This window comes from Corvus cornix, chromosome 10 (assembly GCF_000738735.6).
Source record: "Corvus cornix cornix isolate S_Up_H32 chromosome 10, ASM73873v5, whole genome shotgun sequence".
In the NCBI taxonomy this organism is placed as follows: Eukaryota; Metazoa; Chordata; class Aves; order Passeriformes; family Corvidae; genus Corvus; species Corvus cornix.
Window position 1 is genome coordinate 10,866,669 of NC_046340.1, and position 23,294 is coordinate 10,889,962.

General features: G+C 43.8%; 1 protein-coding gene across 12 annotated transcripts in view; it reads right to left on the reverse strand.

Moving 5' to 3' along the window:
* The window catches only part of MEGF11 (multiple EGF like domains 11), a 255,686-nt gene that overhangs the window by 10,715 nt on the left and 221,677 nt on the right, over positions 1 to 23,294 (reverse strand). For 5 of the 12 annotated variants that reach the window (XR_005602739.1, XM_039557502.1, XM_020583477.2 and 2 more), the window contains 7 exons: positions 21,242 to 21,370; positions 18,263 to 18,391; positions 17,449 to 17,577; positions 14,837 to 14,965; positions 14,463 to 14,696; positions 8,760 to 8,878; positions 2,872 to 2,938 (listed from right to left, as the gene is read on the reverse strand). Coding sequence is in view for 9 of the 12 variants with exons in the window: in XM_039557502.1 (XP_039413436.1) it covers positions 2,872 to 2,938; positions 8,760 to 8,878; positions 14,463 to 14,696; positions 14,837 to 14,965; positions 17,449 to 17,577; positions 18,263 to 18,391; positions 21,242 to 21,370 (936 nt within the window). In the remaining 3 variants the exon portion in view is untranslated. The remainder of the gene's footprint in view (positions 1 to 2,871; positions 2,939 to 8,759; positions 8,879 to 14,462; positions 14,697 to 14,836; positions 14,966 to 17,448; positions 17,578 to 18,262; positions 18,392 to 21,241; positions 21,371 to 23,294) is intronic. The other 7 variants (XR_005602740.1, XM_039557507.1, XM_039557506.1 and 4 more) reach the window with 3 other exon arrangements.

Below are 23,294 nucleotides of genomic sequence, written 5' to 3' on the forward strand. Positions count from 1 at the left end.
AACAGGCCAGGGATCTGGCACTTCAGGGAAGTCCAGGTTTAAGTTTGAAGCCAAATTATCTGCTGGGGTGAAATCAGAATCTCAGCTGGAAATAGTTTTCCACACCTTTTGGCTTTGAGAAAAAAGTGAAGTCAGCTGTGAATCAAACTTATAGCCTTTGGTCCTCTGGAATAAATGCAGCTTTGAGTCACTCCGTTATGCTGCAAATCCTACTTTAGTCTCTGCATCCAGGACTGCTGTTGAAAAAACATTCCAGATAAACCCACCCCTGCTTGCGGCTGCTCCAGCTAATGAGACGAGAACCTTTCCTGAGCTCAGGTCAGTGGTTTAGGAGCTTTGACCTGCTTGGGATGGGAGCTGGAAGCTGGGCTCTGCCACTGCTCAGTGCAGACTGGACTAGAGCAAGAGGGATTACTCACAGGGCAAATAATTCCAGTTCTGCAACACGAGACAGAGAAAATGCAAGGACAAGCCATTCCCTGAAACAAGGACTAGGCTGCCTTGGGCAGGCAGTGACACACAGAAGGGTAACAAAGTCACCTCTTCTTGGCACCACAGAGTCCCCGGACTCTGATGTCCGAAGCCCACATCCATGGGAACAACCTGTACTCCTCCCTAGACTCCACTGAACAGACACAATCAGCTCTCTGATAAAGCCTGCTATTTGAAGCTCACAAGCAAATGTGCAGCAGTAAAAATACATGCTTTGTCCTTGCATCTCCCGCTTGGAAAGAACACAAACCTGGCAAAAAAAGTCCTGCAAAACAGGTAAAACACCTGCAGTCTGGTGAGATCCACTGCAATTAAGAAAATCCTTATCACTGCAGGTTTTAGGAGATGAGTGTTCGGGTTAATTTTGACGTGGATATTCTTATAATTTCCTTTCCCCAGCTATAATTCATATTTAGGCCACTTGCAGTTTCTAACAGGGTACAGGCATTTCTGGGAGCCTGGTGCTCCTCATCTGCTGGGTCCCATCCTTTGGGATTGCTGCTGCAGCCAGGGTACTTGCTGGCTGAGGAACCAGTGGAGAGTTTCCATCCCTTCCCAATTTCTCCTCAATTTCTCCTCCATTTCCCTTTCTCTTCCCCACCTTTGTCTCACTCACACATCTGCTCTCCATGACTCTTCACAGGGTCACAGAAGAGGAGTTGGGCAGTTGTCCACTGCTATTTTAACTTTTTAATTGAATCTAGCCCTGCCCAAGGCTTGGCTGCTCTTCCAACATGAGTTGGAGCATCTGTGTCATAAAACTAAGGCTGATCATGGGATGAGAAGATGGAACATGTTTTTAACTGTAGTACTTCCATGTGTGATGCAGTTTGAAGGCCAAGATTCCCTGTGTGGCTTTATTAATCTTAACTTTTATTTTATGTTTATAATTCCAAGTTGAAAATTTTCACTTTCTTCTGAAATTTGCACAAGAGGAACCTGCAGCTTTTATTGCACAACAGCAATAGCAAGAAATGAAAACTTTTTATTTTCATGTAAAAATGGCCTTGATCTGAGCAAGGATTCAACATTATGAAAGTTAGCATGAGCAGGCATTAATTCTGGAACTAGAAAGAAAGAAATCTAATTTCATCAATTAGTTTGAAAAAAGAAAGTAAAAGTTATCTTGGATGCAAAATGCTGTAGGAAAAAATTGAGTATTTTGCTGGAGGCCACTTAGCTAAAGTATTTATCACTTCTAGATCATTCTTGCTGCAGAGGCATTTAGCATCGTTTCTGCTGGTAAAATAAAATGCATGAATGCAGGACAGATGTGGCACATGGGGAGCTCAGGACAGCACACTTAAACACAAATAAAGCAAATAGTGTGTACAAAAAGCAGCAAAATGGTAAAAGGAAAATTAACTTGGTTTGAGTAGCATTTGGAAACCCTCCCACACAGCCCCCTCCATGTCACATACAGATAAGCACAACAGTGGTTCTGCAGCTTGTTACACAGAAAACATTGATGGTTTTAAGGATGAAGAGATTTTGCACTGAAGCTTGACAGGTTTGTGATTTTCCTGATGCAGGGAAGAGTTATCTTTGGAGTGAGGCATGGTGTGGGACCAGGGGCAGTGGCAGGGTGTGATGCCTGGTGCTGCCCTATGTTCATTCCTTTGCCGTGTGAGCTGTGAGATAGTTGACCTTAAAAATCCTGTAATACTCCTTAATGCTGCACTTTCCCTCCTCCTGCATATTTTCAGTGAGATATTACTAATCTCAGTAAAGGACAGGGCAAATGCTTTCGGCCACTGACAAGCCAAACTCCAAGTGCTCAGATAGGAAAACAAATAACATCCAAAGCACTAAATCTGGGCAGGATTTGAGCTAAGAGCTGCTAAAAACCCTGTTAAAACTCAAGCCAGGGAGAATGAACTCAGAACAGGCAATTAAACTTCACTCTTGGCTTGGTTGCACTGGCTGGTGGTTCAGAATTGCCATGGAATGATTTACTGAGAGATAACAGAGCATTGCACACCCCAGCTCCCACAAAGGCTACACACCTTCATCAAGATGCCAGTATTTAGTGCTAAGCTTTATTAAGCATGAAAGGAAAAAAAAATAATGCCAATTTTGAATTTTTAATGTCCTGAGTTAGTCCTTAAAAAAACATTTATAGATTAGATGATAGTGATTCGACAGAGCAGCCTTGGATGGGAGACTAAAATGAATATTGACTCTGCTTTCCCAGTCTGTGGTTTGTGGTAAAGGAAACAATTTTTAATTCTCCATCTTTCACTACTGGCAATTCTGGTTGAGAAATAAAGACAACACCAATATTCCTCATTATTGTTAATGCCTTTATGAAGGGCTGATTTGGATTTGGAATTGCTCAAAAGTCTACTAAAGTGATTAAAGTGTTTAAAAATTACTGACCTAGTTCATTCAGATAGCTGTAGGGTCTCCAGTCTGCAGTTTCTCTGTCAAGGATTTTGTTACTGAGCTGTTCAAAGAGTATGATAATGGGTTAATACTGGAAGAGACAGACAGTTCCCACCCCAGACTACAGCCCAAGGATGTCCAGAATAAAAATGGGAGGTGACTCCTGCCTTGGCCTCACCATCTCAGCCCTTTATCTGTGTGAGCTGGACAGTTGTTCACTAGCATTAGGGAAAATCACAAAGGAAAGTCACTTCACCAAGCCATGAACACAAACATGCTGGAAAACACAGGATCTCCTTTGGAACCATGACCTGGATGCCTGTGGACATGGAGTGACACGCTCCAAAATAACCCATGGGGATGGATGGATAAAACCCCCTACACCAGCATGCAGACAGGGGCTGCTTGGAGCTACAGGATCTGCTGAGACAGCTGTGGGTTCAGTGACAAGAGATGCAAGGGGGACATGAGTTCTCTCAGTTCAAGGAAAATAACTTTGGCAATAACGGAGTACAAAGGCCTGTGTGGATCTGCCAGCGAAGAGGAGAGTCCAGGGCTGCCCTCCAGGTGCTGCTGCTGGGACAGCATCTCCCAGAGCATGCAGTGGAAGGAGAGGGGCCTCTACTTTGGGGGTCCACGGCCCCACTGGGCTGGGACAAGCAAAAAGGGCTCCACAGTTGAGTGGTCACCAGCTGAGCCCTGCAGGGAGGGTCTGGGAATTGCTGTAGGTGTTAAAACTGCTGAGTTTTCCACCTAGCATTATTCCCTTGAAAGCCACACCTGCTGGAATACAGCTGGTCCTTAGGAAGTGTCAATTCAAGAGCAAATCCCAACCTTGTTTCTGAAGAGTTATGAAGCCATCATTGCCCTCCTGTGTCATCATTGCCCTTTCAGACTGGGAAGGCTCCTGCTGTGTTTGGGAACATTCAGCTCTGCTATTTTACTGTATTTACAAGAAAATGCTTAACAAAAATGAGGTTAAAATTAAAAGAGAGCACTCAAAATTACCACATTTCATTTTTCATGATATCTCATTAATTTTTGCTTAGCTGTCTCAATGGTTTTTTAGACCTGGAACCAAAAACCCACTGAGGTATTGAAGCCTATTGGGATATTAAACCCCAGCTGGCACTCAGCACCTACAGCGACATTCTAAAGGCATTTTCACCCCTCCACAGCCCTATCCAACAGCCCTCAGTGCCACTGCCACCCAATCTCGGGATGCAGCATCCCGATGTTGTCCCTGTGGCAGGGGGATGAAGAGCAGGTATGTTTGGAATGTGGTCACTGGGAGGAATTCAACCCTTGACACCATCAGTTCTCCTCAGCAGAGCCCATGGCTTCAGTCTTCTCTTCAAAACTTACAGCCAGAACACAAATGCTGATTTTTCAACCCAGCTGCACCACTTAGAGCACATTTATTAAAGTCGGGGTTTCTATTAAAAGCTGTGGGTTTGCAGGATTTATAAATCAGCTCACAAACCTAAAATTTGGCATGAAGACCTATGGGCTAGAATTGATTTTTTAAAATGAAATGATTTGGGGACATTTCTAAGTTTTTCTGAATGCAGCAATTAGGAAGAAATGTGATTATAGCTGTCTCTTTGTGCTACTATAATTTCTTAACACACTGTAATTTGTTAACTTTTTTTTTTTTTTAAGATAGAAAATACTTCAATTTTTACTGTGAAGCAAAATTGATTTTCTGGAGGAAGAAATCCTTCATAGTAAATTTATCCATTAAAATTCCAGGCTGGTAATTTTAGCAATTTGGTTAAAACTATCTCATATCTGGCAACTTTTCCTTTAAGATCAACGAGATACCAGCCTGAATAAAGCAAAGTCATTATCTGCCTGTCTGAAATAGCTGGATAGATGACAGTGGCCACTTGATCACCACCAGCCATTTGTCACTGCTGAGGTTTTTAGGTCCATGGTGATTAGGCAAAGAAGTGCTGGCAGGAATTCCATCATACTTTTATCTTCCAGGAGAGCAATCAATAATTTGCCATTTATTTCCCCGACTACTGACTTCAGATCTCCCTGGTCCAAGCTTGTGCTGGTCACTTTTAGATGCCCATCCTGAACATTCTGCAGCCATTCTGTATTTTCAGTCCTCCTTTTTCTTGGGCAAGTTTTAGTCAAAGGTACTTTAATGATGCTTTCTGTACTGAATTCCTTTTTATTAGCTGGGTGACATCCAGTCAGACCATTTCCAGTGACCTCTGTTTTGCAGTTTCTAATTTTATGTGAAGTCTTTGGCAGAATTTAGAACTTCCTTTAATAGATGTGAAACTGCTGGCTTTAAAAATTCAGGACATCTAATAGCAATTGATTTTTATGACGTCTGCAGAAACCAACACCTGGACTTTTGCTGCGATGCTGGAAGGGAGTGAGGGTGGAATTATGTGCTTTGCAAAATCTCAAGGTGAGAATCCTCCATTTGCTTTTGACCAGTGCAGCAGCCTCATCCTTTACACAGAGGATTCTTCGCAAACTTTGCAGCACTTGGTAAAAGTGAGATGTTTTTACTTCATGCACAACTCAAAAACTCAAATACAAAGCTGGCATTGAAGCCCCGAGAGTGGTTCTGTGAGTGGTCCTGCCTAACACCCTGAAATCTGGTCTGTAGCTCCAGCAATGAGAGCTCTGAAGTAAAGACATGGGTATGGAGGTAAGCAATCTCTGTTTATGTCCTTTGGAAATTTTTGGTGCAGTAATTCTGTGGCAAAAGTTCACCTGAGTTCATGTCTGATACTCCTTGGTAACTTGCAGCATCATTACTAGTTGGTGCTGCACATGCCATGAGAAAAAGGCCAAACCTACTTGTAGAAGAAAGGTCAATGTTTGGCTTCACTTAAACTCACAGTAAGGTATCTCTTGACTCCAGCATTTCCCCCAAGGTGACTTGCCAAGCTCAATCCCATGGGAAGGGCAAAGTGCTGGGAGTTAAAAACCTGTCCTGAGCTGCTGGAGCCTCCTCCTGAACCTCAGAGCTGCAGATCATTCTTGGGGACCTTGCACAGAGATGAAGCTCAGCCCTACAAGCTCCTGCTGGCACCTGGCACAGGCCTGGGGACAGGACTGGAAGGGCTTGGATCACCCAGTCCCTGTGTCCAGCTGCCTTTTACTGCAAACACCCAGGCACATGATCCCTCAGAGAGCCGATCAAGCTCCATTTTAACAGTAATCAGGTTTCTTTGTCCCATTAGTCTTCCTGGAAAGCTATTCCAAAATCTCACTGATCTGATGGTAGAAATCTAATTTCCAGCTTCAATGCATTCATGGCCAGTTCATCCTCATTTGTTCTTGTGCCAGCTCTGTCATCTCACTTAAATAGCTCTCCTCCCTCCTCGTGTTTACCTTGCTGTATTTATAGATGGCAATCATGCTCCCCCTCAGCATTCATTTTGCCAGATAAAAGCAGCCAAGCCTTTTTTCAGTCTCTTCTCATAGGCTCCCCCTTATCCTCCTCCTTGTTTTCCTCCTGCCCGTGTTCCACAGAGACTGCTGTGCTCTGCTGGCACAACCACCCAGCCCCAAACACACTGTGGGGGGTTTTTTTAATGCCTCCACTGCTACTTGTCTCTCAGCAGCTTCAATGATTCACCTTCAGGATCCTGAGCAGTGGCCTAATGTCTGTCTGGCAGAGGGGGAATGAGGAGGTGAGATCCTTCTCCCTGCTGAAGCTTGGCCCTGCTCCTGTCCTGTGCAGACAGACCCGTGTCACAAACTGTCCCCAGTGCAGTGCTGGGCCCTCCAGCTCCTGCTAAATCCTCACCCACCCCCTTCCGTCCAGAGGTGCCACCCTAAGAACTGCAGCAGGGTCAGTACACAGGGCTGGGAGCCCCGGCCAAGGATTCTGGAGATGTGAGAGGGATGGGAGAGGAGAGAAGGAAGGAAATAGGAATTATGTATGTAGAGTTGGGGGAAAAAGGAGACTAGGAAAAGGGACACGAGAAAAAAAAAAGACAATAGAGTGGAGAGATCACCAAGAAAAGAGGGGAGAAAAGGCAAAAGCCACAGAAAGGAAGGAGAGAAGGGCAGGGAAGCACAGGAGAGAAAACTCTTCTCAACCCTCCTCAAACTGGAGCAGGGCTCCCAGCTGTCCTGCCTTTGTGCTTTGCCCAAGCTCTGAGGGAGGAATGGCTCCAGCCCATCGCCTCCAGGCCTGATCTCCTCGGAGCACAGGGAGGATAACACATCCTGGGCTCTGGCTCAGCACATCAGAGACTCTGCCATTTTTTTTCATTTTGCTTCTGTGCTGGTTCCTTTGTGACCCCAGCTGGCACTATAAGAAATGAATCCTCCATGTACAACTTGTGCACATTTCTCTGCAGAAAGTGAGAATGGCACCAGGCAAACTGATTTGGAAATGAACTCGTTAAGGCAGCTATTAGGGCTTTATATGCTCCTTTGTCTTACTTGGCTGCAGAGCTGCAGACAGACAAAGTGTATTTTTGGCCATCCTCAGCTATTCAGCACTGCAAAGCATTCTCATTAATAAGTGAGATGGTGGGAGATCTAAAGGAAATATCAAGCCATATATTTTGATAAATGCCCTGAAAATACCAGTTCTATTGGTCTTTCAGTGCCTATCAGGACAACCTGACTGACTACAATGGCCAGAGCTGCAGCAGGGGGAGCAGCTTTCGGGCGAGTCCCAAAGCACCACCTGGGGATTAAACCTTTCCAGCAGCTTAATTTTTGAAGTAGTTCAGCGAGAAGATGGCACTGCAGGCTGGGAATCCAGGATAGGTGCTGGCTTTGACCTTTTTAGAATCCATTTAAATTTCTGCAAAAGGATTAGTGGTCCAGATGGACACTCATCCTAAATTTGACATTTATGAGCGTTTGCACTTTCAATTTGGGGAGCAAAAATTCAGGATGCAAGGGGACTATCTACATCAAAAAACATATTTACACATCTGTCTAAACATTTCTCAGGAATCTCTGGAGCCAGCCTTTTTATTACATTTTAATGAGATTTTCTTTTAATAACCAGAAATGACTTACAAGAGCACATGTAGAGATATTTTTGCCTGTCCTGTACAATACTGTCTTTTTTTGCATTAATCTTGTTCTTATGGCATTCCAGTCAATAGTTACATTTGGATTAAGGTGACACAGCCTGAAGTACCATCATTTTTGAAGCTGACGACCTTGATGAAATCAACTGCATTTCCTTTTTCCCTGCTCCCTCTGCTTTGCCCCACCTGGGCTTATTAAGGCTCCAAAGAAGTGCTGTTTTACCATTTGCCATATCTAAATTTACTGCAAAAGTGCTGAATTAAGTCACAGTGTTGTTCATGAATGGTCTGAAGGAATCAATTGCAACAAATGATAAGGAAGGTGCTCCTGGATGTTCCAGCGAAAGGGTTGGAATAGCTCTGCTGGAGAGCCAGGAGTGACAGAAGAGCTCCCAAAAGTGTCCCTGGATCAGTCAGGACAGTCCTCAAAAGCACCCCAGGGACCTTCTTGCATCTTTCTGATTGTCTGTGTCAGCAGGGAATTTGCGTGTCTACTGATGTGGGAAACAATGAAACAGCAAAGTGAGATTACTGATTAATGCTTCATTGATTTACTTGTGTTGTGTTAATGGATAATTATATTTATTGAGTTATTTATCTCTTCTGAGAAGCAAACATACCTTAGAGTTGCTAAGACACCAAGCCAGACAGGCATGAGACTCCAGTTCCCATTCCCAGAGATTGGGAAGATACAGGGAGGGGAAAGCCAACCTTTCTGTGTCTGGGATGTCAGGAATGCTACCCTGGAGTTTTAAATAATGCTGGCAGACAACAGGGCCCGAGAGACATTGCATTGGTTGATTTCCTTGAACTGATAAGAACATTGCTACAGTGGGGTGGGGTAATATCTACCTTACAGGAGCTGTTTCCATCCAGATTACTGGGAAAGAAGCGTGAAGTCACCCCACATGAGAGAGTGTGGTAGCTTGGATTGGAAAAACAATGAACACTGCTGCTACCTTGGGGTATATCTGGGAAGAAAACAAGTCATCACAAAATACTTTGGAAGCCACAACAGTTCTTAAGAAACTGAAAACATGGTAGAGACAATCTAGTTTAGAAATCTTTACTGGAGTACTGGGTGTTCTAAAACATCTGCAGATGCAATCTATCCTGCTTTATAGTGTGAAGCTCTTGGCTATTAGCATTAAACATAAGAGAAAAAAGCAAAATGTTTAAATAATACAGTGTTATCTTCTTGAAGATGTTAATAAAGTCATTCCTGACAATCCAGCTGCTTTGCAGGTGAGAGAAGGGAAGCAAAACCTGGGAAATGGATGGGCTGCAACACAGCTGCCTCCTTAGTTTAACCTATGGAAGAGCTCCCGAGCAGTCTTGCAGTTGAAACAAATGAAACCTTTTGTTACATAATCCGGAGTAATGTTAGAAACAAAGGTGCTATAACTGTACCAAGGAGTCCAAAATGCTTTACGTTGTGTGCAAAGGCTTATTAAAAACAAAAACTGGAGCCCTGAAAGGCAAACCTGGGCAGTTATATTGTATGCTCAGTGACATTTTATCTATTTCCTCAATTTAAGTTATAAACACATTTACCAAACAGAATAATTTACCAAGAAAGGCATCATATTTATACTGGCAGTTCTAATGAAAACATCAATCCCAATCTGGTTCCAGCTGCATAACAAATTGATGCATATTTCAAAGTACCATCAGGAGAAGGGATGGAAAACTTCAACTGGAGCAACATCATTTAAACAGCAAAGCCCTGTAAGGAGCAAATGAATGGGTTTTAATAAAGCATGGGCTCAAACTGCAGGCAGAGAGGTTGGTTGTGGGGAACACCTTCATGTCAAAGCGTAATGAAGTGCTGGGGTGGCTGCTTGAGCCCATCACCACCTTTAGTGAAGGCTGGCAGCGATGGGTGAGGAAGGACAGGGGGTCCCCAGCCACCATCACCCACCTCTCCTTGCCCTCTGTATTTGCCTTACTCTGAACATGCACTTTGCTTTGCTGACATCTTGTGGAGATCTAGATTGAGTTTAATTTACTGCAGAATATCCTGTTTCTAAGAAGTGGGTTTATCTGCAGGGTGTCTCTTACATAAGGGCTGTGGCTCAGGGCTCGGGAGAAGCTGCTCCTGTATGTGCAGCTCTGTCCGGGCACTTATTTTCTGCTGAAACATGTGAAGGGATTTTCGAGGTCAGCTCTATTTTGTGGTAAGTGCAGAGCCTTTGAGTCCCAGCTGTTTTCCAGAGTTGCTGCTAGCAAATTAGCTCAGCTCAGGATGTGATTCCAGAGCTAAAGTCTTTGCATTGCACACCTTTCAGCCAGGCTTCCGGGGCTCTGCCATCTCCCCCAGCTACATCTCTGTGACATTTGCAATCAAATTAACAGGAAACACACCTCTCTTGGGGTCTGCCAGTGAGAGCTGGGGCTGGAACTCACCCCTCGTGTCAGTGTGTGCCCACCACCCACACAGCTGCTCACACAGCCTTGAGCCTGCTCCGAGGGCTTGGCTCAAGGGCTCGTCCGCCCTCCCCACAACCCACGGTCCCAGTTAAACACGGACACTTGGATCTGTGTCTTTCTGCTCTGAAAGTGAGTGTTGGTGGAGTCAGCTCTGCTTTCCCCCTTCCCTTATCTGTTGGCTGTGGGCAAGGACCAGCTGGAAGAAAGAGCCAGGACCTTCTGGCTCTGCTGTGGGATTCGAGGCACACACCAGTGCCACCAGGAACCAGCTGAGACAATGCGAGTTCTCAACCAGCTTATCTGGCTGTAGCTTGTTTTTTGCACCCAAAATGAGCTGAAATAAAACTCTACCACACTGCTCTACTACTTAGTGTTGAATTAATGACCCTGAGCTTGTACACATCCCCAAAATCCTTTTCTTCCCCACCTTGCATGCAGCACCCTGAACTCAGAATTACTCCTTCTACACAGTTCCCTTTGGTCGATACTTGAGTAGCCACCCAGGCTGATTTACCTTGATAGCACAGTCCATTTTCTACGCATTTATTCATGAAGCTTTTGTAACTGCTGGCTGGAAATACATCAAATTCAAATCTAATGCTGTCCCTGATTAAAAAAACCCAACAACAACAACAACAAAAAACCCAAAAAAACCCCTCAACCCACAAAAAATCTCTCTCTTCTCAAAGGTGAGAATTTTATTCTGGTCTGAACAATAAGGAAACACTTAAATGCCTAAAAGAAAGGGAATTAGACTGAGCTCCTGCTCTGAGCCTGGGCTGTGGGGTGACACAGAGAGCATCAGTCTCCATCCTGCAGGACAGTATTGTGGAAACTGGGCACAAGCCCGGCCACAGAAAAGGGACTAAGTGAGCACTCTGCAGTAAATATAGACCCAGAGTTCTTAACTGCTAAATGGAACTTCTTCCTTCTCTTTGTGTGGGTCTTCTCCACCCACACAGTGTCAGTGAGACGGCTGAAGGCTCCAAACAGGAGGGTTCATTCTGCCACCTCCCACCACCCATCATCTGCAGATCATTTCTGGAAGTGTCTTGTCTAGGCTTCAGGATCCACAATGCTTTATTCGTATCAAGCTTTGCTTGGCTCTTGGCTCTCACCAGAGGATTCACACATACCAGAAAGTTTGCTAAGACCTTGATAAGACCTCAAACATCACTTCAGCCCATGGACAAGTCCTTGTGGAAGTCCCACTAAGAAATCTCTGCTGCTCTCCAGCACCACCACACAGTTTTCCCTTCTGGCCCCATCTCCTTGAACTAAACAACCTGCACTTTAAAATCTTTTTTGGATGTAGTGCACTGCTCTCATGCTGGGGAGCACCGTTTTGATTTCAGGCTTATTTGGGAAAGTTTGCTCTCAGATCCATATGCTGTGGATAAGCTCTCCCAGCACGGGTGGTTTTCTTGTCCTCTGGCTGCTGGGCAAAGTGTGTGTTTTGCTGCCACAACCTTCATCTACAAATGCAAAAGAGTCCAAGGGCTGCCCAAGGGGTTCTCCTTCCTCATAATCTCTCTCACACATATGCACGGATTATCAGCCTCACAAAAGCTGAGGGCGTAAAGACCAAAAACATCCTCCAGAAATAAATGTGCTGGAAGAAATTGCTGCCTCCAGGAGTTTGGGATCTGTGTATGTGACTCTATTCAGAAACAACACCACCATTACTCAAATAAGAGTAAACAGGCAAAATAACAACTGTTGATTCAGGAGAGCCGTAACGTTACAACCCACAGAGGGCTGGATGCTGCAGCCATCCAGGTGGAATTCCTGCCAAAGTACATGGGTTTACATGGGATTATATTCATTGGACAAGTACCTTTACATGGTATTCTGCCTTTAATCCACACGCAAACACCCAGGTGAAGGTTGGAATCCCTGTTCCCTCTCTGCAATATTGCTGCTGTCCTTCAGCATCCTCTACAACACACACGTGCACACCGGCCCTCAGACACACCCGTGTTGTCTTGCCAGCCACATATTCCTTATCTGTGAGCTTGTCTCAGTATCCACCTCTCCACTTTCTGCTGAGGAAGGTGCACATCAGCACCTTTTCCTGCCTCTCTGGTCTCTGGAAGTGAAGCAGCCTTGGTAAAGCCAAAGTTTGGGCAGTTACTGAAAGTCCCAGTAGGGGAATGTACTGGAGGACAGTCAGGATTTGGCAGGGAGTTTTCAGAAGGTCTTGTCTAGAATTTGTAAATGCCCTTCTAAAAAGGGCAAAAACAAAAATTTGAAACAATGCTGGTACCTGCAGGCAATTTATAATGAGCTGAATTTGTTTCTAACTTCTTAATCTTCCTCTGCAAGCTCAAATGGCAGAGTTTTCCAAGGGGGGGAGGAAGGAAACTGTCCTTGTGACCTCCAGAAAGAGATGCCTGACCCCACTCTGCTGCAGCTTCCTGAGTGATACAATTTCTATTGCTGCAAGGACTGAACAAAGAAAGAAAGAAGAAAGAAAAGGCCCAGTCTCTGCATCCCCATCACTGACTGAGATGAACAGGAGAGAACCATTATCCACTTTCTTTCTAGAGAAGCCTATGACACCCCACAGACCTGGTGCTGTTTGGGATTGTAAGGACCTGGTATTGAGGGTTTTTAGAAACTGAGCTGACACAGAGCAGGAATGCCACGAGGGCCAGAATTAAAATCCCAGCCCAGGTACCAAAAGAGATCCCAGGTTTGGTGCAGATGAGGGATGTGATCCCTCAGCTATTTAGCATGTATCCAGGAATTCAGCCATCTCCAAAATACTTTTGTTCCTCACATGCTTAAGTATCATATGGCATCACAAGCTCTGGGAAAGGTGGCTGCACCTGAGACAAAAGTGAAGAACATGTATTTCTTACCCAAATAGGCAGCTTAAGCAAGAGCCAGCAAAGCTAAAATTAAAAATAAGAAGGAATGAGGGGAGATCTGTGATAATTCCCCCCCCCCGTTTGTAGCTATCAGAAGAAGGAATGCTCTACTGAGTGGTCTAAATACGAATTCAGTCAATGGTGTTCAGCAGAGAGCCCCTGATGTGGGACACACCATGGCAGGAAAACGTCCCCAATACAAGGACTGAAGTCACCATGCCATGAGAAGCTCCGTGATTAAATTCTAGGTGTAGCCAGGCATTACTATCATTGGCTTAATGGGAGAGGCTCCCTCCAGGCACATCCTTGGCAGGGGAGTCCATAAAAAGCTTCCAGCCATGTCCCCCTGACACAGCAGAGAAGCCAGGGGCCTTGTGCATTTAGAGTAGAAAGCAAAAAGAAAAAGGCACTGTGGGCCCGGGGAAGCAGAGCTGCTGGGTCAACCTCTGCCAGTCCCACAGGTTTGTATTTACTTGGACTTGGAGTTTCAGCCATTTAATGGGAAGAGAAGTCAGAGGGCAGCAAACCCTGAGAAGATCCCCGCTAGAGACAGCGGGGAAAGCAGAAGGAATTAAAGCCATCTCCTGCCTGGCATCATCCCTGATATTGGCCAAAGAGGAATGAATAGGAATGACAGCGTTGAAAAGGAGATCACATCCTCCAAAATTTAGCCAATCTGTCAAGAAAAGCCGTCCTCCACAGCAGTAGCAGAGGATAGACAGAAAATAATGCTTTGATGCTAAAGACCCTTCTTCTTCCTCTGTCCTGCTTTCCTCAGTTCCTGGGAAGATGATTCCCACCAGCTGTCTACATGACAAGGACTGGTCCGCACACAGGAGAGAGTGACAACAAATAGACACCTCAAATCACAAACTGCAACACAAACAAAACCAAAACCTTATGACTGACCCAGTCAGTCCCATTCCTCAAACAAATAAAGGCTTCCCAAGATTTCACAAAGGGAAAACATCTCTGCACCGCAACAGGAATGCACATGACTCAAAATTCCATGCAACATATTTCCTGCCTAGGTATATCCCATATCAACTTCCACACAGAAAGCAGCTTAAATCAGTTTTATATTTGCTTTCCTGTCCCATTTATGTGTTTAAAGATCACGGTATTCTGGGGAAGAATGGAAGTGTCATTATTTTTGAGGCTCGATAATACACGTTACACATCACAGAAACTTGTATTTCCCCAACAGACAGGAATATCAGTCCGGATTTGATTAACATAAAAAGACCCTTACCAGAAAGTGAGTAATCTGTATTAGTCATCCTCATGGCTGGAGTGTAAGATACACTTGGCATGTCATGGCCCTTCTCCTTCTGTTTCCGTCGATACCACACAAAGAGTGCCAGCAAGACCATAATAATTAGAAGGAGAATAATAATTCCAATGATTGCTCCCACTGAGTGCCTCTCTGATCCAAGAGCAGGACTAATTTTAGTATAGGGGTTTAATTCTTCCATCATAAGAGCCGCTGTTAAAAGTAATTCATAACACACTGTAAATTGAATCGTGCATTTCATTTTTGAAACACTGTTTTTTTAAGGCAAGTAGATCATTGGAGAGGGGAGAGAGAGAGGGAGAGAGGGATTTTATAGTTAGAATCCACTGTACCTTGATCACATCGGATTCCTTTGAAGCCTGGACTGCAGTAGCAAGTACCTGTGACATGGTCACACGTTGCATTGTTCATGCACTCACACAGTTGTTTGCAACCATAACCAAATGTTCCTGGAGAGCACTCTGGGGAGCCAAAGAAAAACACTGGAAAGAATTCTACTGTTTTCAGGAATGGGCACAACACTTGCCATGGGAAATTCAGTAGAGAAGTCTCCCTGGTTTTAGGATCTCTAGGATAAAACCCTAATGTGAAATTATTATTATTTGAAAGCAGAAGCTAAATGTATTCCATGTACAGTTTATTACTTATTAAGCTGTAATTTTCTGGAAAATTCATACAATGAAATCAGTGATAGGGACAAAGGCTTTAGAAGACTTTATATATATTACAAATGTTCAGAGTTTAACAGAGCTTGAGCTCAGAAGCTGTAGACAACAGAGCTCAGCATTTTTCACCAACCCACCTGTTTTTTTTCATGGGGGGAATTGCAAAGAAAAGTTTTAATGAACCTTTATATGAACTCAATGGCTTTTACCAAACAAATGCCACATGCTTTCCTACTCATCCCTACTAGTGCCAGGAGGTGAACAGAACACTGCAGGTGGAATTTCAGAACTGAGCATCTGAATGGTTTGATTTGCTCTGCTTCCATGTCAGGTTCTTAACAGAGCAGGAATTTCTATCCTGTCTTTGTGTCTCTATCAAAGACAAAATGACTGAATGTCCAGCTGAGAAATTTATTCATACAATTACCATGATGGGCTATTACAATAAATCTGTAGGCAGCTTACTGTACTTCTGGAAGCACTATTCAATAACAAATTGAAACAAACAATGTCTGTCACATCCCACTTATTTCCATGGAGAAGCTGCATTACTGAAAACATGCACACTTGCTATGATCCTGTGGAATATATTGTTCAAGATGTGACTCCTTGTGTGTCAGTGCAAATGTTTTTCATTGCATGACAACACGTCCCCAATGTCAGTCTCAAAGTAGCTTCTGGGAGCCAAAATTTAATATTAAGTAGAGAACCATAGCCAGTATCTGTTTTTTGATTTGCAGCCTGTGTTAAAATTCTATCTCTTTCTTTAATCTCTTGGTACTCAAACAAAGAAAAAACCAAAATTATTACAATTAATGCTCATTCTTATATTAGCCTGCAGCCTACTTAAGATAAATAAGGCCTAAATTTTGGGACTGCACCACAGAAATGATGCCTGCAATTAGGCATTTCATCTGCAATGCAGTGTGACTGCCCATTCAGCAGGATTTGAAGAAGGAAGGAATCTTAATGAAGAGATTCTTTTAGATTAAACAGTAGAAGAACAAGTAAATAAATCCATTTGTAGTTTGGATAGAAAAGAAAGCCTCAGGCTTTGTACAGAGGTCAAATTATAAAGCAGGTCCTCATATAAAATCTGCTATTGTGCAGTTCTTCGTGGAACTCTTTAGTTTCGTATTTTGATTGTGGCTGCAGTAAAGGGTGTCCCCAAATTTCAGAAATTTTGCCACTTACAGAGTTACAGTGGTGCTGTGTGTAATACCCCCCAGAGCACAGAAATTTGGCCCTGAGATACTCACTTTGCTAAATCCAAGTGTGTGCAAAAACATATTTATGAACTGAGTTACATGCACAAATACTTCCATAAAGAGCCACATAGCAAGCTACAGTTAAAAAGCCTTCCCTTGCAAATCTAGCAGGAATATTACTGAACTACCTTACTGCCAAAAAAAAGGAAGGGAACCCTGTGGACTTCATGCCTTGGGAAGGTGAGATGAATATCACCTGTGTTTAGAATCCCAGAAAGTGTGTGAGAATTTTCCTTGTGAATTACTGCACTGGACAAACAAGTAATTGTTCAGCTGCAGCACATCCAGTTTCCATGACCCTCATTCCATGTTCTTTAAAGAAGGTATTTGGCACAGCCTGCTAAATATTCCAGTGGGATATGGACAACAATTCCAGCAAGAAATTCCAGAACCCTTGCAAGGTAACTGAAGTTCATTGAGAAACACTTGCTCACTGCTCAAGCTACACACAGACCCTTCCCAAAATGGCAAGCAACCTTGATTTCCTTGATGTGCTTTCATTGTAAAGATGAATCTTTATTTGGCCCATGTCTACATCATAACTTCTGTGGGAAAGCCCCATATCCCCAGTATTCCTTGGAAGGCAGAGAGCAGAAATGACTTATTTCTTTTAACCCTTCTGGCTGTCTTCATGCATTGGGAAACCTGGAGCTGTTGCTCTCAACAGCATTAACAAGGCCTGAGGGAGCTTTAGGGCTGCTTTTGTATTAATTAGGTACAAATTGTTTGGGAAGGCCTTATCCAATCAGCACTGACTGCAGTGATTTGCCTTCTGTCACCTAAATTTAGTCTGGGAATGAAAGGCCCAGTTTGCAGGGATTCACTGAATTTCTTTATGCTCAGACCATCCAGTTTTCCAGAGGCATCCTCTCTTCCCTATGGATTATATAAGGTGCCTGGAGTCACCGTCCTCCTGACATCAACACCTCATCTAAGAGCCTGTTTGTGCAAGAATTCTGAAATACACCCCCCTTTCTGGAGAAAGAGAGAACTGAGGTCACTGGTACTTACTCTGCTCACACTGTTTGCCTGTAAATCCCGTCCTGCATGTGCACTGCCCAGTGATGTGGTCACAGTCAGCTCCGTTCTGACACTGGCACACATTGGCACAGTTCTTTCCATAAAAAGCAGCTGGGCAACCTTTCAGCAATTAGAACAAGGAAAGAGTAAGAAATAAGTTGAAACCCAAACTCAGATGTGTTATCAGCACGAAGTATGTGGGTTTACAAATCTATGGATTTTCAGCCTCTGTATGTTTCATGACATTTATTTGATGGTCTAAATGCAGAGATAGTGACAGCCAATTTTCTTGAAGTAATGTTTCTCATCTTTACAGAATTGCCTCTTAAGTGTTTCAGAAGAATGAAAACTTGACCCATCTATACAAACCACATTTTCCGGAAGTGAAAGAAGATGCTAAACAGAAACTCTCTGGAAGATCAAGGATCAATCAATTACTTGCAAGCGAAAGAACTTTCTTAAAAGGCTCACCAGATCTCCTCTTTCATACTGGTAATTTGGCACTAAGGTGACAAACCTCTAACATTTTCCTAAATCAGACCACAAATACTGGGGCATTAACGAGCAGGGACACTGACTGTGCAAATTCTAACAATGAATCAATAACCTAAATTATTTCCCCCTCCTTTACCGAGCGCCAAAGGCATAAAAAAACTTGGAAAGCTTCAGGACTATTTTCTTTGGGGTGATGTGAGGTTATCAGGAGGAAAGAGCATGTGGTTTTCCAGGGAAAACTGCAATACTTGAAAGAGACACGAGGTAGCAGCACATACTTTGACAGATTCCCTGTCTCTGAAAGGCTTACGCTGAGTGCAGTAGAGCCCCGTCCAACCATGGGTACATCTACATTCTCCATCGTAGGGGCTGCACAGTGCTCCGTTGTGGCAGTTGCACGAATGAAAGCAATCAGGGCCCCAAAACCCAGTGGGACAAGCTATGAAAATAGAACACATTTTTCAGCTGACAATAAAAAAAAAAGCCATGATACTGTTTTAATGCTGTGGAGGAGCAACAATAAAGGGAGAACCTGTGAGACACCAGCAGAACCTCGCACTGCTGACTCCTAGACAGTGACAGGTCCTTCACCGACAGTGACCAGTCCTTCCTGGACAGTGGCCGGTCCTTCCAAACCACCAATTGCTCTGCAAACCCTGGTGCCACCCTGTAACCTCTCCCATGCTGTCAAGCCCTGGCACAGGGATTTCTCCCAGCAGGTCGATGGAGGGATTCTGCCCCTCTGCCTCACTCAGGTGACACCCCACCTGCAGAGCTGCCTCCAGCCCTGGGGAACAACATCAGAAGGATTTGTAGCTGCTGGAGTGAGTCCAGAGGAAGCCACAGAGATGCTCCCGGGGCTGGAGCCCCTTGGCTCTGGAACCTGACTGGGAGAGCTGGGGGTGCTCACCTGGAGAAGAGAAGGCTCCAGGGAGACCTTAGAGCCCCTTCCAGGGCCTAAAGGGGCTCCAGGAGAGCTGGAGAGGGACTGGGGACAAGGGATGGAGGGACAGGACAGAGGGGAATGGCTTCCCGCTGTGGGAAGGGTTAGATGGGATATTGGGAAGAAATTCCTCCCTGTGAGGGTGTGAGGCCCTGGCACAGGGTGCCCAGAGAAGCTGTGGCTGCCCCTGGATCCCTGGAATTGTCCAAGGCCAGGTTGGCCAGGGCTTGGAGCAGCCTGGAGTAGTGGAAGGGGTCCCTGCTCATGGCAGGGGGTGGGGCTGGATGGTCTTTAAGGTACCTTCCCACCCAAACCATCCCAGGATTCTGTGATTCCATGATCCCCTCTGTAGGGCAGGAAGCAGGATCAGGTCTTTGCTGCACTGAGAACCAGTGACCCTTGATACGACCCCACTCTGTTCTCTGGCCACTCTCCCTGCCTCTCTGGCATTATATGTGAAGCCAGTTTAGGCAGGGTTGCAACATATGGAGGTAATTTAATTTTCTTTTTGACATTCTGGAATTCTTGCATAATAACGCCCAGCTATTCAGGCTTACTTTGCTATGCAATCAACCACTAAAATTACCACATTCATTTGAAGCACAGAGTGCTACTCCAATCATGTAAAAATGTAAAGAAAACTTCTTCCAGTATGAATTCCCATCCACAAATTCAGATTGCTTTTGTTGTTGGGGCTAATATTAAATTAAAATCTCTGGGTCTATTTTATATTTCAACAAGTACAATATTAATACATTTTAAAAAGTTATTTTAAGCCTCCCTCCAAAAAGGAATGCAGTAAGTTACAGTTATTAGTGCCAGACTAAAAGATCTGAAATTATGATAGTCCTTCAATATAACAACTATATTTTTGCTTTAAAAAGCACTTTCCATTGCTTCCTGCTAAAGACATGAATTAATAAGGCACAGTTCCCAGGAAACCTAAAAGTACAGATACCAGGCCTATTTCCATGGATGCCAATGGCTTCATGGATGATAAATGGAAGTTTCTGGCATTTGACAGACACCTCTAAAGCCAGAATGAACGGCCAAAGAAACTCTGCCATGACATAAATCAAACAAAAGGTCACTGGACTCACACAATGTAAAGCTGTGCAGGATTTGGCCTGAAGTGTTTGTGCTATAAGCAACTAGAAATACTTTTCCAATGCCTGTCTAAGGCAGAGCTGCAGGGGCTGTTAGCGAATCCAGAACTGGTCTGGAGTCAGAGCTAAAATTATCTCCTGTGCAGCTCTGGCTTGGGGTCATTCCAGGTTAACCGGAGCCAGGGATGGAAATAGCCCGGGAGGGGAGGCCAGGTGCCCACAGGAGCCTGGAGTGGGACGGGGTCGCCTTGGGAGAGGTTCACTTTGTGTGCAAGGAGTAACTGAGCAAACAGCCACGTCCCCTCTGCTCATCCAAAACACAGAGCCACGGCCAGGTCCTGCCTCCTAAACTGGTTCTGCTGACCTGGCCTGCCTTGCTCTGTAAGGAAAACCGTCTTTTTTCAAGGTTAACAGACACTAACAGCCCTTTCTCAATTACATGGCCAAATATAATGAGGAATATGTGCAGCTTTCTGTCTTGTCTTTTCTTTTCTTTTTTTTCTGTTTTTGACTGACAGCAATATTCTGCCTGCAGAAGACACACAATAAAAGCAAAATTACAGCCGTCTGTTTTTATCCGATTCCTGCTTTATCACTTGGAGTTTAATATATTTTACTCTGGAATGCTGTCTAATATGCTAGTTGTATCCTGAATATGAAGTAACATTTCTGAATGATCGGATATTGCCTCCCTCTGTGATCTAGCTTCAATTAAGGGATGCTCGCAGGAAATGACACTTTGGGATCAGCAAATGCCAATCTTCTACCTGGGCAATTTTCAGAAAGAAATCCTCCATCCCTACAAGGCCACACTGACTTTTACAATTAAATTACATTTAATAGAAGTATTTCAGCTGCCTAATTTCTGAATTCTGGGGATTTAGTACAGGGAAACATTTACTGGTTAATAATGTCTAAATGTAATAGCTGAAAGAAAACGATTTCAAAAAAATAAATAAAAAGGAATCCAGCTAGAAATTAAAAGGGAGCATGGAGCTTTCTTTTCTGATAAGAGCTTGTGACCTCCCTTTCCTGGCTTCTGCAAACTCCAAATGCAGAAACTAATTCAATCCAAAGCTAACTTAGATTAATTAAAAGAAATCAGCTCTAAAGAGAGTAAGGCACTGGCTGTAATACAACAGGGATTTCCCCAGAATCTGTCTTTAACTTTCAGAAAGCACTAAACAAACACACAAATACAATCTTTGAAAGCAGAGGTGGAAAAAACCCCTTTGCTTACTCTGGGAGCAGTCCATCCCTATCCAGCCTGGGAAACACTGGCATGATCCATCAATGGGATTGCAGGTCCCGTTCTCGGTGCACTGACAGACCTCGGCACAGTTCTTCCCGTATTTCCCACTAGGACACACTGAAAACACAAGGCTGTTTACTGCAGGCTCTTCAAAAGGACTGGGAGGAAATCACAGGACTCAACATTTAGCAATTAGAGATAAAATTAATTACAAAATTTTTCTTTGATGAAGCAAAATTCCTCCAGAAAGCAGGAACAGGCAGAAAGTATTCAAGACCATTTTGCTTGCATCCCAGGCATAAAAACAATAGGAAAAAGTCATATCAAAATCCATTTTTCTGCTGGAAAATGGAGCTAATATAGTAATAAGATTGCAAAAATTGAAGGGCAGTATGGAAGGATAAAAAGAGGAGAGACAAAACAGAGAAAAGGGATCATTGGGAGAGGAAGAGAACAGGAAAGCTGAGGAGAATTCAAGGAGTAGCACCCACAAATGCGTGGCTGGAAGAAATTGATCTGGTTCCTGAGGATTTTTATATATATATATGTTACATACATGTTTGACTGAGAGCTATTAAACAGGTGTGCTGCGCCCTAACAAAATCAACACCTATCCCTAACTGAAGCTGGAAGAAAAGAAACTCTAAATTTTTTTCCAGAGTCATCTTCTAACATTCTAAGCACAGTGACAGAAAACTAATAGACATGTAGATCTTCAACCTCCCACCAAATTATTGGAAATCTTTAACGTTAAAGTTGATGGAAAGCTCTGCTCAGTAACGAATGAAATGTTTCGTTTCTGGGCTCTTATTGGCTGTGTTCCCTGACAAAAACAGATGTATTTTCAAAACAAGATAAAACATACAGTCCATCTTTGCAAAGAGTGTAACAAATGGAACTGGACTTGTATCCTGGTAAATAATAGCAATGTCAAAAAAGTGATTAACGCACTTCCCTGAATTATGCAGCTCTTTTACCACTTCAGCCTCTCTCACTTTCTCAAAAGTATTCTCTGCAGGTGACCTCAATCTATCCAGACTGTGACTCAGCCACAGATTGAAATACTGAGCTGTGATTCATTGGCTTTTATATAATATGCCATACTCTGCTCTTACTACAGCAGAGCATTGTTTTCTGCTTGCCTTTCTGTAGACTGTGGACTTATCTGTAGGAGTGGATAGAGTTGGGTTTGGCTTTCACACTGTGTGCTAAACAGAACAGTTCCTACGTGAAAAGAGATAAAACTAAACACAATACACAGTCATGATGGAAGAAATACACAAAAGAGAGAAGGAAAGCAGAGCCCTCCTATCACAGCCAGAGCAAAAACTGATCTGTCAGCCCAGCTCTTGGACAGGCCACACCAGTATTCCCTTCCAACGCTCTGTATAAAGCAGCTCCAGGCACTGTTTTATGGCATTTTTGAGATGGAGATGGCAACATCACCTTGACGAAGGCTGGGTTTCATATGTACAAAAAATGTGGTTCTCGAAGGGTGGCCTTAGAAGAGGAGCTGATTTGGACTGCAATATGGAATACTGATGGATCAGTGCGAGATTTGTGATCCAAGCAGATCTGCTGGCAAAGGAACCAGGTCACACTTTGGTGCTTTGTTGCACACAAGCAGAGCAGGCAGAGGGGATCCCCCCCTGGGAGCTCCTCTTGTCTCTGGGAAATAGGATGATGCCCTCTGGAATGTCAGCACAGAGGGATGACAAAATGGTTGTTCTCCCTAATTTAAACAACCTGGTTGTGGACTGACAGAGTGACTCTTGTGAAGATGTGAGATCCAAATCCAAGCACTTTTTAAATGTCTCAATCATTTTTAGAGAGCTGTAAAACAAGGTTTAATGCTGCTTTCTTCAGGAGCAACCTGACTGTACAACACAGATTGTGATGTTAATTAGCTTGAAAAGCTCTGAAGTGGGACTCCCAAAGTCCCTGTGGGATGTCAGGTGTGTTCTAGCAGCGATAACAAGTTATTATCAACCCATCTTGCTCTGTGATTGTGAAAGATATTCATGAAACAGCTGTTTAGTTG